The 16,024-nt window shown below is 41.4% G+C and overlaps 1 protein-coding gene across 6 annotated transcripts in view; it reads left to right on the forward strand.

Moving 5' to 3' along the window:
• The window catches only part of pde4d (phosphodiesterase 4D, cAMP-specific), a 205,623-nt gene that overhangs the window by 181,812 nt on the left and 7,787 nt on the right, over positions 1-16,024 (forward strand). For all 6 annotated transcript variants that reach the window (XM_065950136.1, XM_065950134.1, XM_020648334.3 and 3 more), the window contains 5 exons: positions 5,374-5,486; positions 13,596-13,689; positions 15,084-15,262; positions 15,399-15,497; positions 15,599-15,763. In XM_065950136.1, the coding sequence (XP_065806208.1) occupies positions 5,374-5,486; positions 13,596-13,689; positions 15,084-15,262; positions 15,399-15,497; positions 15,599-15,763 (650 nt within the window). The remainder of the gene's footprint in view (positions 1-5,373; positions 5,487-13,595; positions 13,690-15,083; positions 15,263-15,398; positions 15,498-15,598; positions 15,764-16,024) is intronic.

Here is a 16,024-nt window from a genome sequence, read left to right on the forward strand (position 1 = left end):
TATAACTTATTCTGTGAGCCCTTATAAGAGCTGTATAAATTGTAATGGTTGAATGATATATAACTGTAGTTTAATAACACTTGTTATTATAATGCTCTTATGTCTACTTATTTAAGCTTTATAGTATGTTATAAATGATTCCCTCAGTGTCCATCACTTGTAAATGCTCAATAGGGCAATTTAAAGTAAAGTGATACCACATGAGTCGTAGTCGCAGCAGTTTGCACTCTCGGACATTAAACTGGAGGCCGATAGAATAGACTAACACCTGTATGACGTGGCTGGTGATGCTTTGTGATTTTCTTTGTCTGTTGTCAGTTGTCAGCCTGTCGGTGATGAGGGACCAGAAAAAAGCTGACACTTTGTGCAGGGAGCCAAAGAACAGGAACATAATATTCAACCTGGTCAGAAATCAAATACGGACGATATGTTTAGTAGATAAAAAAGAAATGGATAAGAGCAAAAAGCTTTGTAAGTAGCTGTTGGTTCACTATTTTTGGGGAAGATAGGATGATGAAGCGTTTTTGTGAACAGCCATGATGCTGCAGAATTTAAGTCTTTCACTTTCTAGAAAGAGAACTACAGTTCTAATGATTAGGCAAGTAAACTGGTTTATGAGCACGTGTTCAGTTTCTGCTTTCATTTTGGACTTGACAAGATTTTAGATGAAAATCCATCATATGTGTAAGGTCCAAAGTGAAAGGATGTGAACCCTGTTCTGTAGTTTATCTTGTCTTTAGCGCTGCGACCTTCCCTGTCAACAACTTTCTTTGGCAGTGCTTTTTTCTTAAATTGGTCTTCCAGTTTTTTAAAGCTTTACGCTGAAACCTCCTCATGTCTGTTTGCGTCGAATCAAGTTGATTGGTTTTGATGCAATACAGCTGCCATCCATCCATAACCATAGAAAAAGGAGGTAGTTGTATGTTATTCACATGGGTGCAAAATCTGCTGATTGAGGAAGAAATAAAGGCCCGCACAAAATACCACAAAAAGTTTCGACCAGAGCACGGGCCTATCTTCTTCCTCACCCATAACCACAGACATATCAACACTTCAGTTATCACCGGCACATCCTATCAACAGTCTGATGTGTTGGAACCACTAAACAGACAGCCTTCTTCCTGTAGTGATGTGAACACGGTGCAGACCGTCTTCACAGACAGAAAAAAGATAGATAGATAAGTCACTTGTACTTTGGTTGCAGTATCGATGGATGTGACTAAGCTGAAGTTTAAGAAGAACAAATATACCCCCCATAATTAACATGTTTGTCCATTCAGATGATCCCTAAGCCATGAGCACTGACACCAGTAGAATGACAATCACTGATGCTCATTGAAAAGGGGTGTTACAACACATCAATGCTACTATTAGCACAAGAGCTAAAGACAGGGAAAAAAAGGGAAGCGGTCTTAATTGACTTTAGTCAAAATCTATATAAGAGGGACTGGTGACGTTGTGCTATATTTAAAACACGATCATACTGGTGCTCAACCATTATGGGCCCTGCCATAAACTGGTGACAGCTGTGAGTCATGAGCAGTATTGTTTGGGAGTATTGACGACTTGTTATGTAAAGGTCTGCTGAGGCGGAGAGACTAACTCCTCCTGCGTCTTCATAAAGACAGTGATGGAGGTCTGATGATCAGTAACTCAGTGTATCAGTCAGGAGGATCCTTTGCTCTTTCTTTACCTTCCTATTCACCCTCAACATCCTGACATCGTCGTCTTCTACATGTCAGAGCATTTTTCAGTCACTGAGTCATAGTGAGATATGACACTGATACAGAAAACAATAACTCTAGATACTTTGTGTGAACCTACCACCTATTGTGTTTAAAAATAGATTCTGCTTAAAGAGAGAGGCCGTACAGTCTGACGTGTGCAGACAATATTCCTAAACCTTGAACTAACAAACACACACACTATGAAAGTTGACTTGTTTTCATTTGAATCCTGCATATAAAGTTCATTATACCTCTAAATTCATGTTACTTCTTAAAGTTTAAATGGAAACAACATTGCTTAAGGTGCTAAGGCACTATATCAGATCCCAATAAAAAGATTTAATGAATGAATGAAAGAAAGACATTCTTTCGAACTAGATATTAAAATACAATTTTAAAAAAGTAACAGTGTCTGAAAAGTCAAACTTCTATATCCCTTTACTTTTCTCTTCTATTAGTTTAGATATTATTCCAACAAATGCTGAACTTTTTTTAGGAAACTTAAGTACAGTTGTATCTCCTGTTTATATGCCACCTAAAATAATCTGCCCAGATCTCCTCAAAGCTCTTCAATCTAAAAGTATGGCAGTCCTCTCTCTCTCATTATAAGGCAGTGTGTAGGTGGTAAAAGTTTAACCAAAATTCTACTTTTTTTTATCAATACCATTTCAATTCCCACAAAAAAAACAGTTTGTACCAAAGCTGCATTACTTGGGGATAAACTATTGTGAACAGGAGGGAAGCAAAAGATAGAAACTAAACATCATCAAGCAGAATTACATCATCACGTCATTTTACAGAACCCTGAATTATATTGGAATTCTTAGAAAGTATCTTCAGTATTTATTTTTAGTCACATTGAAAGTGGTATGCCTCCACTGCAGGAGCATATTGTCATTATAAGCGGATGATAAAAACTTCAGATGTAACCTTAACTGCGTAATAATAAGACAGTTGGGATGATGAATGGAACAGTCTTGATTTGATCTTGAAGTGAAATGCTTACCTGTAAGTAAAAGAAAAGTATAATTAGCTTCAGTCTACACTCTTCAATGATGTTGTTTTTATTTTTCATCTAACCCCATGGTGAGTTTCATTTGTAATCTATGACTAACTTCTTAGTGGATCCTAGTGGGGGAAATTGTTAAGACAGACAGAAATATATTTTTATTATTAAACTATAACTTCCACTTCTTTTACTGCTGCTGCAACTCATACATATCATTTATAATTTTAAAGTTCAGCCTCTGCTCTCTCCTCGTATCTGTCGATTTTCCTCCTCCTCCTCCTCCTCCTCTCTCATTTTCTTCTTCTCCCTCTCAGTCCGGCTTCACTGTCGAGCTGTTCCGGTACATAGTTTGACTGCAGCCCTGCGTCTGTGCAGCAGAGTGGCCTCTCCGAGCGCCGGTGTCTGATGTCGCACTAAGCATGAGAAGAATGTCATTGACGTCAGTGCAGTCGCTGTCAGAAAGAGTAGCACCCCAGCCACTGACACCACACCAGGGATAGAGACAGAGGGAGAAAGAGAAAGCGAGACTGAGAGAAAGAGAGAGGGGTGGGGGGGGGGGGAGACAAAAGAGGGGCGGAGGAAGGATGTTCAGTGATGAGTGGAGGAAACGAGGAGTGTGGGAGAGGAAGGGGAGTAATGGAAGGAGAGATATGTTAAAGACAATAGGGAGAGGGGGGGGGTACTGTGGAGTAAAGGAGGTGACAGAATAGGTGAAGAGATTGTGGTGATGCTTATATACTAGAATGTGTTACACTAAAAGTCAAATGATCTGTTCAATTAATTAAATCATCTCTCTACATTTTGATTGCCCTGTACCTTTTCAGTGACATAAAAACTACACATGCAACCCAGTGCTGTAAACGTTGCATCATTTGACCACTTCAGTTTTTATCAACTTCATTTTCTTGTACTTGTAATTTCAATAGTTAAGTACAATTAATATCCAAAAGCTACGTTTGACACTTAAGCACAGTAAACATCAGATACTTTTTACTCGAGCATGTTGCATTATTTCATTTGAAAATAATTTGTCCCCCGACATGTAAAAAGAGCGTGTTGTCTTATAAACCATGTTAAAGATCATACAGCGTTTTCCTCAAGATCCTAACCACATTTTAAGCTCAAACAGCATCATGTGCCATCCGTCTGTTTAATTAAATTACAGCTAAACTGCCCCCCCCCCCCCCCCACTCCTTTCAGATCACAAAGCATTAAAAGCCTGAGCTTTCCCAAATTAGTCAGGGCATCAATATTAATTGGCTTCCAGCAAGGAGACATTTTCTGTTAACATAGGCTGACTTTGAGAGGAGCATGTCTCCACTTCCAAATAAGAAGGATGTCTTGATGTAGTCCTTGTCACGCTACACACTACAATCCTCCATCTTTCACATGTCTCCATCATCTTTTTGTTTACGTCTCTGTAGAGGTGAATCAGTATGCTGAGCACATATTAGCGTGCATGCACACACGGCGTAGGGAGCTCCCAGCTTCAGCTCGGCCCCTCTGTCACTCCGCTCCGTGTTTTGTCGCTCTCTCTTCCCCGTCCACGGTGCGGTCCTCTCAGGCTTTAGGTACAGCTTGGGGAGAGCAGCACGTTTGGCTGCCAGGGACGCCGAAGCAACAGCAGCCCACCCCCTATACACACGGCATCTATAGGAAACACTATCTCACACACATACCCACGCAGAACAGGATTACACCCTTTGCTTCCCGGATACCATGGATGTTTTTATTGACTGAGAGGCCAAGGAGACAAAATCAGGATGTGTTTTGGTTAGCATATCGTCTGGTGTGAGTGTGTGCGTGTGCGTGTGTGTGTGTGTGTGTGTGTGTGTGTGTGTGTATGCATGTGTGTGTCTGTTTCCATCTGTGTGTGTGTGAGATGTCTTTGTATTTGTTAAGCATGTCAGGATGCCATGAACAGTCTGGTTCTTGTTCCGTGTTGGACAGTATTGACATTCATCTTGACTGTTTCTGAGCTGCTCTCTGGATCCTCTTTCCCTCCATCCCTGTCTCCCCCCCCCCCCCCCCCCCCCCCCCCCCGCTCCATCCTTCCCATGGCAGACATGGGCCTGCTTAGCAGACTGCTGTTCATCCTGCTACATGACTGGAATTACATCTCCCTTATAAATGACAGCGTGAACCTTATACAGCTAGATCGCTGACTGTGATATGTGTGTTGTGTATGAGTGAGTCTGTCTTTCTGGCTGTTGCTCCTTTTAGCCTCTGCTGTGAATTTCATACTATTAACATCCCTTCGGACACCCACAACTGACTTGGGTGGCTGTTTGCCATCCATCACCTGCACCTGTGGGATTTAATTATACACCCTCTTAAAATGAAGGATCCAGGACTTGAGCTGTAGGACAGCACTGGAGCTGTATATATACATTTTTTTCTTTTGCAACATCTGACCTGTGACTGCTCATCTGTGGGTAAGGATACAGGACAACAAAGGCCCTCCTCCCAGGCCCCCGCAGCTGGCTCACCTGTCCAGTATGAAGAGTCACCCATGTGTCTTCTCGGGGTATCCCAGCTTAGCTGTTTGTGGGGTGGGAGACCCCGGGCCTGGGCCGTCCACTAGCCCTCTGAAGCGGGCTCTTACTGACCCCTTGCCCTCCTGTCTTGCCCCTGCAGAGGAGGCATACCAGAAACTGGCCACTGAGACCCTGGAGGAGCTCGACTGGTGTTTGGACCAGCTGGAGACCCTTCAGACGAGACACTCGGTCAGCGAGATGGCCTCCAACAAGGTAAGAAGAACCAAAAAGTTTGAATCTTTCTTCTATCAAACAAAGCTTTTGATTGTTTTTTTAATTTCTTGACTTCAAGTGCAAAGTCATACAAACTTACTGCCTGTGCAGGAGCTGCTACCATGGATTTGGTTTTCTGTGTTTTTGTGGCTGAAGTGAACATAGAAATGTTTTGTACATTTGTGTAAAGATGAGTGCAAAGTGTATCACAAAAACAAATCATATTTACTTAAAGGATGCACTTTGATATACTGGATATTATACACTCTCATTGATTGGTCATTTGAGCGTTTATTTGTTTGGGCTTGTTTCACCTTTCATGAATAGAGCCAGCTGAAGATAGAAAGGATAAAATACAGCAACGGGTCTGTATTGAAAATGAACCCAGGCTCTTGTTTTAGATACTGAAATAATAATGATAATGATTACAAATGGTGCTCACCCGCCCCATATTAAGTGTTTCTTGTCAAGGTTACAGACTATTTTATAGAATATACCTGACACTGGAGGTGGATGTGAACAGCACTGTATCAGTACGTGTTGTTTTTTTGGATTTGTTTTCTGAAGATATCCCATATTTTGTTTTCACATTCTTCAGCGGAGAAATAGACGTGATTCATGGTTTCAATGATTTCATGGCATTGCAAGGAGAAGTTTGGTCCCTGGTTTATGATGGCTTGTTGATGCATCTGATTTCAGCTCGTATTATAAATTGTATTGAACAGTCATCCCTCTCTGGGCCTGGTTCAGCTCAGTTGGTGCCACATGTAAGGAGGCAAGGGGTCGCAGGTTTGACTCCCGGCCTGTAACTATTTGGTACATGTGATTCCCTGCTCTCTGTCCCAACATTTTCACTCTCCTCAGCATTCCTATGAAATAAAGGCAAAAAGGCTCTGAAATTCATCTTCAGAAAACAAAAATGACTTGTGTATGCGAGATCTGCTCCATAGCCTTTCTGTTTAACGGTCAAGTGTGAATTAAAACAATAGTAGTAGCTGTTTGAGTCTGAGGACTTGTGCAGTCATCATGTGCTTGTCAGATTAGCTCAGTCTTGATTTGATGTGCTTTGTGCCTTTTACTGCAATCAGCGGTCACAGAGCACATTGGTCTGTTCGTGTTGTATTGTCTATGTGTGTTAGTGATAGCATCGTCATGCAGCCAGAGAGTGTGTGTGTGTGTGTGTGTGTGTGTGTGTGTGTGTGTGTGTGTGTGAGAGTGAAGGGAGGCTGCTGTGCTGCTCTGAATGCTGATCAGCTCAGGGCTCTGGTGATGTCACATTCTGTGATGTCACACACGAGGGGATGTACCGGGGAGCGGTGAGGAGGACAAACAGACAAAGGAATAAGACGAACGCACACACACACACACACACTCACCTCTGATTTCACCACAAACACATCCATACATGACCTGGGTGTCCAGCTTATTCTTAAGTCCAAAAAAAAAAAACACTTACATGATCTGCCTCACTATTGCTTACCAGCACAGCTATCACTGGTTGTCATGGCAACAGCCACAGGCCCAACCAGCCTCCCTCCTGAAACACATAGACGTTATAGGTAAGACAGTCACTACATCTCCCACACAGTCATAATTTTATGTCTGTATCCTGCAGACTTTCATTCATCAGGACTCAACATAATTCTACATTCATCCACGTAGAGAAATACATCAAATTACAGTCTTCACCTCCCTTACTCTTTAACATTGCTGTTAAAACATTGAGTTTACAAGTCCTTTGTGTCCTTAAGTAATTATATTAAGTTGACACTGATGTTTTGCGATTCAATTTGTGCAAGCAGTTCAGTTCCTTCTTCTTCCCTCTTTAATGACCTCAATCAGATTTTGACCCAGCCTAGGAAAAAAATGCACCTCACTTTGACACATCAGCATTCCCAAAGTCTAAGTTTAAGGCCAGGGCTTTCTTTAACTCCAGGTCAAACAGGGTGGCTTTCCTTTTTTGTCTTGAAAGGACCTCACAGGAGGAAGATCACATGTGTACTAAACTTAGTGATAAACAAGTCAGTGTCCTTATCACAGTCAAATGAATGAACGAGTGGTTAGGGTTAGGGTTAGGGTGGTTTATGTTTAGGATGCTCCTGTGTTGGCTTGCCCTGAACAATATGAGAAAAATATACAATGTGTGATAACATTGTTTAGTATTATGATAATGATATGAGGTGTGATATACAGACAACAATGTAAGAGTGCATTTAAGCTAGAGCTTATAGTTTCTATCTGCTGTACCTCAAGTTTTAACATGTCCCGCCAAAATCCAAAATGAATATAAGCGGGTTTATTTCACTACTTCATTGGCACTGATTAATCTGAAGATAGCTTGTTAAATTGAGCTTCATCTGACTGCATCAAAATTGTGTAAGAGCATGGACATTATAACCAGACCTCCATCCAACAGGAGAAATGTCCACATGCGGCGTGATAAAGCATTGCTTGTTTATATTAAATCATTTCCATATTTAGTGCGATTAATTTGAGCTTTTGCGATGTGAAAATTGGAAGTTCTCATATTGGTGTAGTAATGATTTGAGATTCACATTTACTCTCTTTGTGTGGTTGTTGGTGTTTCTGGAATCAGCAGCTGGTCGGGCAGATCATTCCCCTACATTATATGACAAGAGTGATACTGTTTATGATTACTTGGACTTCAAAAGTGTCACTATTACTAGTAAAGATAAACTCTTGTGGATTAAAACTTGCATGCTGTAGTGATGTTCTGCTCCAGATTATTGGTGGCCTTAACTATGGCGCTGGCATCTGGCAGTACGAACTTTAATTAACGCCCTATCATCTTGAAACCATCATTTCATAAGGACTGAATTTGATGTCACTGATGTCACTTTTCATATACTTTAACATGCTATTAATGTTTGCATTGTTCTCTCTGCAAGTGCATTTGAAGTGTGGATTCAAGTTTGTATGGACTGTCAAATAAGTGATACCTGGACTCTTTGAATTGGCTGATCATGGGTACTAATACCATATCAATGTTTGTTATTGTAGTTTGCAGTGCTACCTCCACCACTTCAAAACATAACACCTTTCTTAAATCAAGTGGGGGGGACAATGACATGGACAATGTCTCTATAAATCATAAGCGTTGCATGCATGAAATACCTTCTTCTTCTTTCTTCCAAAACTCTAGCCATGTGTACCACTGACACGTGATGTAGAACGCATAGGTGTCATTATTAAAATAAAACACAGTGACGAGGATCAGTCCCTTTGTCGCAGATGCCTGATTCATTTTGAGATTCTTGTGGTGTCTTGATTTTAAACACAACAGTAAAACCATTTTAAGTTTCAGCTCTAATGAGGCGAGAGGAAACCAAAACATTAGCATAGCAGCTTATTGGAGCAAGTTGCTTAACTGTTCTTAAACACAATCCAGTCTCTTTTAGTCCTTCCATCTTTACTTCAGAATAAATACTACTATTAGTTTGCCTTGCTGCAGGCCTTCCCTATCTGCTGGCAGATCAACATTTCAAAACTCTCTATAGAGTGGATGCCAGATAGCCTAGCGGTTATGTTGCGTGCCCCATGTACAGAGGCTTTAGTCCTTTAGTCCCCCCCCCCCCACTTCAGCTGGTTGATATCACTAACTATCACACCTTGATTCTGTTCTAAACTCATCGCTCTTCTCATGCAGGTCAAAGTGATTCTTCAGTAAGTTCGCTTTAAGTTGGTTTTGTTGTGTCTGAGCAGGTTTCTCAATAAGCTGTGTGTTATAATGCAGACTCTTTGTCTAGCTCCTGTAGAGGGCTTGTTGACTTACTGTTTTTCTTTCACGGTGTACATTTTCTTCTCCAGATTTTGCCTGGGTCATGAATGGACAGCAGATTTTTCACAGTCAGTGGTACTTTAATTGAAAAAGTAGCGGATATTTCTTTGTTGTGGCAGAGAGGAGGTGTCTGCCACCACAGTAAAAATGGATTGTGAGAAAAAGAAAGAAATGCATCAGAGATTTGGAGGTGCCCTGGGCTATATACAGCAGGGAGAGGATATTTATGGCCCTCGCCAAAGAACAAATTACACTCAAGTCACAGCCTCGCTTGGTGTGACACTTGTCAATTTTTGCCCAATAGTTTGTGTTCACGCCTCTTGGTGGAGCCATCAGTGTGTGCGTGTGTGTATGTGTGTGTGTGTGTGCTATATTTGTCTGACACAGAGTGGGAGATTGTGTTTCTGTGGGGGTTATGTTTGTGTGTTTGCCTCTGTAGGGAGTTGACTGTGTGTATGTAAGTGTGTGTGTCTGTGTGTTTCTGTGCATGTGTGTGTTTGGTGGGCCTGTGTCGTCCTGCTTGGCTCAGAGTCAATCAAAGCTGCTGGATCTCAGTGAGCCTGTTGTCTCATCTGCTCCAGTGTAGCTGTAAATTACTCTCAGTGCCAGGCCGCCTGCACAGGTGGGGTGTAAAGTAAGCAGAGACAGGGTGGGTCCCTTTTCAATTCATGTACGTGTCCAGTGTACCGCCACAGACACACGACACATGCTTATGCACATGTGAATTCACAAAGAGACAAATGAAGACACCCTGCATGAATCAAAGCCTCATAGCTTGTGATGGGGATTTATGAATAAAAAAGATCAACCCTTTTTTCTGTATGAGATTGGGAAATAAAATCATAATGTCATGTGTTCCCAGTAGAAAAAAAAATTCAGTTAAAAAAAACATTGCATAAAAATGGTAGTTGAATTTAACATGTGGAGACGCCAGTTAGTGTGCGCCCTTAAGGTGAGGTCCTCACCAGCAGGTGGCCCGGGTTCAAATCCGACCCGTGGCTCCTTTCCCGCATGTCGTTTCCTACTCTCTCTCTCTATCTCCTGGCTCCTTACTCGATGTCGACAGAATTGATGAGAATTTCCATAGTTTTGGATGCTTGCCAGATATGAGGTCTGGCTTTAAATCATCTGTTGTTTTCTTTAAAAAATAATTCTTTTTGTATTACATATTTATATTTATATTAGACTGTATGATTCACTAAAAGACATTAAAAAGCTGCAATGAAATTAGAAATCGTTGCCTGAACATGAAAAGTGCTTTTTTTTTTTTTTTTTTTCTACGTTCAATGAAACCCTTTCATCAATAAGGTTTGATCTTTGTTTCAGTCCGAAGCCACGACCTCTGGAGCTCAGTGACACAAACAGAGACACCTGTGTGAAGGCGGTTCTTTCTGTTTCTCTCTGACTGAGCCCTCTTCAGATGGCTGTGACGCTCATTCTTTTCTGCAACATTAATTAGTTTTCATGTGTTTACATCATCTGAACAGTGAGAATACTCTGACTCACCTCCTGTGAATACTGTCCAGAAAGAGCATTACCTCAGTGTTTTCATTTTCGATCATGTTAGATAAGGTAAGCTGTGCTTGTGCATCATACTGCACACAAGGTTAGATCAGTCAACACACACACACTTACCCTCCCACGTACTATTGCATGTAATGTTACTATATCTTGCATACACACATGCACACATGCACTTAATGTACACACACGCGCACACACAAAATCACATGCCGCTGCACTGCAGGAATGGAAGGAAAAGGAAAAGGGTAGATTTTCCACTGACTTCAGTCCCGGCCAATCACACAGCAGGTGACCTCAACGCTGCTCCAATCCAAACCAATCAGAGGTGGTGATGAGTTCACACTTCTTTGATGTCTGGGCCCTGATTGGCTGCTGTTCCGTGACACAGCGAGTGGAGCAGCCTGTGCTCTTCACATGGGAGCGTGTGTCACACACACAGAAGCAGGCAGCCAGCTCTGTTTGGACGCCGTTGACAGAAACATTTTTGCTGTCCTGGTGCTTTGGCATCTACCAAGCATCCGCACCATCATCAATTATTCACAACCTCAGCAGTGTGTCCTTCTATCCGAGTGTGTCTGTGTGAGCGTGTGCTCACATGTCAGTGTGTGTGTGGCACTTTGTGTGGTCACGATATGCTTTCATCGGATCTTTGGGGTGCCACATGCCACCGCCGCTCATCTCTCAGAATCTGCTTTCCCTCTCTGCTTCCTGGGACATGGGACCGTTTCCGTGGATATTCACAAGACAGGGTGATGATGCTTCCTTTATGGACTGTGAAGAGCTGAATTACCTTCAGGTTGAGGACTTCTACGGGCCAGAGCTGAGAATTGTTTTTCTTTCACAATCTGCGTAGATCTTTCGTCATCAGAACAGTGTTTTGTGTTACAGACCTGCACCTTTTCTCTTTCTGGATTTCATTTGTTGTTTCATCAAAATGCCTGAAGCAAATTATTTGCTGTCTGTGTCTTGGGGATATATAAAGGTAAGATAAGGTCTTGGATCGGTGAATTTTAACTACTTATTTGATGTTTTTTTTTATCTATTTAGATTAATTTCTAGAGTTTCTTTGTTTGCTTTTATTTTGGAACTGGGTTTTGTCATCGGCACAGAGACGGATGAAAGGTTTGATAGAAGGCACATTTAGTTCCTCGCCAACATGTCGCCCATGAAAAAAAAAGCTTCTGAGCTGTGTCATTTCTGGATCCATCTATTTCGAGGTTTCTTTTTATGGGGAGAATTGATGCTGCTTGCATTGTACTTAGAAAGATAAAGACAAAGGCTGGAGAAGATGGACTGAAGAAAAAGAAACACAGTTACTTTTTTTTAAGCGAACACACAGATGTTTTTAGTCCACTCTTACATTCTTAAATAGTTGATTGACATTTCAGATTTCCTAAACCACAGGGACTCTTAAAGAGTTCTGTGATGTCTTTTCAGGTCGGCAATTGTAGTCGCTGTTGTTCCATGTTTCTTGATGTACCAATGTTTTTTTTTTTTTTTAGTGGACATGGTTAACCACAAAAACAGCCCTGACATAACAATTCCTTTAATTCCTTAAAATGATTGCGATGATCTTCAGTGTTATTTTTTGGTTGTTGATTTTATACATTTTATTGAGGTTACATTTTTGTACATAGTAAAGATGAAACAGAGTTGTTTGAACAATGAGCCCTCACCTGTGTCTCACGTTCTGCTGGATTATCATACAGAAGAAAATTATTCTTTTAATAATAACGTGTGAAGTTCATAAAACTCTTCATAAAGGACTTGTATCTGTATCTTCTCTACTCTTTAGGTTCTGTACTTAAAAGCAAACAGCAGATGGTCCTTTGCCTCTTCTGTCTTCATTTTAAAAGCCACCCAGTGAATACCCGTGGGTGTTATTGAATAGGCTGTCAGCACACAATTGCGCAGTAAGCACTCAGCGGGGCTATAATGGTATATTCTAAGTGATCACTATTGAGTCCTATAATAAATCAATAAACGTACATTATACAACTGGGCCAGTGCCTGAAACATTCAGTCCGGACAGCCGCTTTTGTTTTCCTTGTTGTTTTGCAATCCGTTTAATAACTCTGTTGTTTTGTGACGACTATGGAAAATACCTGATTTCAAGGGTCCTCCTTCTCATCAATCAATTTCAAATCAGAAGCCGGGGCTAAATTTGGGGGCCGCCACTCCAATTAAGCACAAGAGAGAGAGCAGAGAAAACAGGGTGGGGGAGACGCAGAGAGGAGCAGGCAGTGAATAAAAAAATGAAAACAATTTTATTTTATTTTTTTTAAACTAGGGAAATGGGTTACTGATTACGTACGTCTCTCTGGCACTAACCCTTTGACCCACTCTGTGTGTGTGTGTGTGTTTGTGTGGAAATGTGAAATGTGTGTTTTAACCCAGAAACAGGGACATTCATGGGTACAGCTCCATTGATGTGACGGGAAATTGTAGAAAAAACTCCAGCCATGAGGAGGATCTATGATGTTAGAATTTCGTCATGAAAATGTGTTTTTATTGCATATATGTTTAAGTTTTTTTTGTTTAGGTTCTTTTCCTGCAGCGGACTAATAAATATTGAGAGATCGTTTCTAGTCCAATGGGCAACTCTGAATAGTTCCTTCAGCCACGACATTGTGTTTGCAGTTCTCTGTGCATTACTGAGCTGCTGTTTTATGTAAATAATAATAAAATAAAATTGATATCTCTGAAATAAATGTGTTAATAGAACAGATGTTTTCATATCCGACTCTGAAACCACTCATATCTCTGTGTGTTTGTCCTCCTTTCAGTTCAAGAGGATGTTGAACCGGGAGCTGACTCACCTATCAGAGATGAGCCGCTCGGGGAACCAGGTGTCTGAGTTCATCTCCAGCACATTCCTAGGTGAGTGATGAAGGAGATGATAGACTCACTGGTTTGGAAAAAATACAAAATCTCTGACCTGCCTGAAAAGTACCACACTAAAAAAAAAAATCACAGTGAGTCTGTGGTAACACACATGCAGTACACGGCATTTAAAGGAACCAGTGTTTGAACTGCGAGAGCTGTTTACAGGTTTACAGTTTAATTTCCTTCATGTGATAGAGTGGTGGTATAGCCGTGAGCTGAAATATGAACCAAATGCTGCTTTAAACACAGGATATCAGTGAGTCTACAGGTTATTTAAGAACACCTGAATTGTCTATCAGAGAGGGAAAGGTATTTTAACATACCTAATATTGTCGCCTGTCTCATAGTGTTGATATTTGATTTATAAACAATGAGATGCCCTTCACAGATTTTCCTGACATTTTGACTCACCATGTCCCCTTCTTTATGACTCCTCATGGTCGTGCTTATGATATTTAGATTTAATTGTTGAAGTTTTATTTTGGGGCTTTTTATGCCTTTATTTAGAGATAGGATAGTGGATAGAGTCAGAATATGGGAGAGAGAGAGAGAGAGAGAGAGAGTATGGAATAATATGCGGGCAAGGGGCCACAGGTTAGATTTGAACCCAGGCCGCTTTCTCGGAGGACTACAGCCGCCGTACATGGGGCGCTAACCACTAGGCCTCTTATAACATGAATGAGGGTAACGTAAACAGAAGGTAATTGGCCAAAAATGTCGGACAGTAGTGACAGGAAGATGAAGTGTAGTAAGAGACGGACATGACACCAGACTGCAGTGAATAAAAACATTGATCCTACATTTAACCATTTATATCCTACTGTCGCTGTTTTCTTTCTTGTTTGCTTGATTTTCTTAGAGAAATGATTCCCCTGATATATTATATTATATTTTTATGTACATATATTCAATTAAATTAAGTGGTAAAATCATCATTTAACCCAACATAACAATGCTTTAAATAGCTTAACTTCTTAACTTTAACCGTTGCACTCAGGTCGTTTGGCCATGATTGTCTGGCTCGCACAGTTTTCCCATTCTTCCTGTTGATGCGTTTTGTTTTGTTGTCTCCACTCTTGTCTTCTATAAGGCCTCAGGTTTTTCTGTTTGGTTGTTTTTAAAGACTAAGACTCTGGGAACTGTACCACAGTTTGTCGTGCTAACCACCACTCAGCAGCTTTTGGGCATTTTTTGCCATTTACTTGCAGATAGAAGTGATGTGAAATGTTTCACATTATAAAGACAAAGGATAACCTTCAATTGTTTATGTGGGCGGGACTTGGGTGCTCTGTCTTTATCAAATAGACACAAAATAAATGATATAATGTCAGACTCAAACATCTCCATGTTAACCTCCCCTTTGTGGTTTTTCCCCTGCGTCCGTGCAGACAAGCAGCATGAAGTGGAGATGCCGTCCCCACAGACGCAGAAGGAGAAGGGGGAGAAGAAGAACAAGCCCATGTCTCAGATCAGCGGGGTGAAAAAGCTGCAACACTCCTCCAGCCTCACAAACTCCAACATCCCTCGCTTCGGAGTCAAGACGGAGACTGAGGATGAACTCGCTAAGGTGTGTTTGTTGTGCCCTGGGAATCTTTACACAGAGACTGCAGCAGCTGTGAACACTATCTGACAAGTCCTTATGGTATGGACGTAGAACAATAATGTTCCTTTTCTTACTGTGTCTTTAATTCCTTTTTTTTCAGGAGCTGGAGCATGTGAATAAATGGGGCCTTAATGTTTTTAAAATCTCAGAGTTTTCTGGGAATCGGCCACTAACAGTCATGATGTACACGATATTCCAGGTAGGCGAGCACTTCTCTTCTTGATCTGAATCTTCCACTGCAAAGAAAAGCTGCCTCCTTTAACTTAGATTCCCTCTCTTGTGTTTGTCCCTCGTGTGCAGGAGAGAGACTTGTTAAAAACATTTAAGATTCCACTCGACACCTTTATAACATACCTGATGACCTTAGAAGACCATTATCACGGAGATGTGGCCTACCATAACAACATCCATGCTGCTGACGTCACCCAGTCAACTCACGTGCTGCTATCCACCCCCGCCCTGGAGGTGAGGCGCCCACACACACACACACACACACACAGCACATGAACACACACACGGCACATGAACACACACATGCACAGACATGGAGGACGTTTTCGCACACACGCACCGCACGCTTCTACAATCAGCTTCAATCAAACTCGTGCTCAAACTCCAATCAATGCCTCTGACTTGCAGGGATATTTTCGTCCAATGATTTGATTGGCTCATCACCTCCCTCCTTCCCTCCCTCTCTCTACCTTCTCTACCTTCTCTTCTTTTTTT

This window comes from Labrus bergylta, chromosome 2 (genome assembly GCF_963930695.1).
Source record: "Labrus bergylta chromosome 2, fLabBer1.1, whole genome shotgun sequence".
NCBI lineage: Eukaryota > Metazoa > Chordata > Actinopteri > Labriformes > Labridae > Labrus > Labrus bergylta.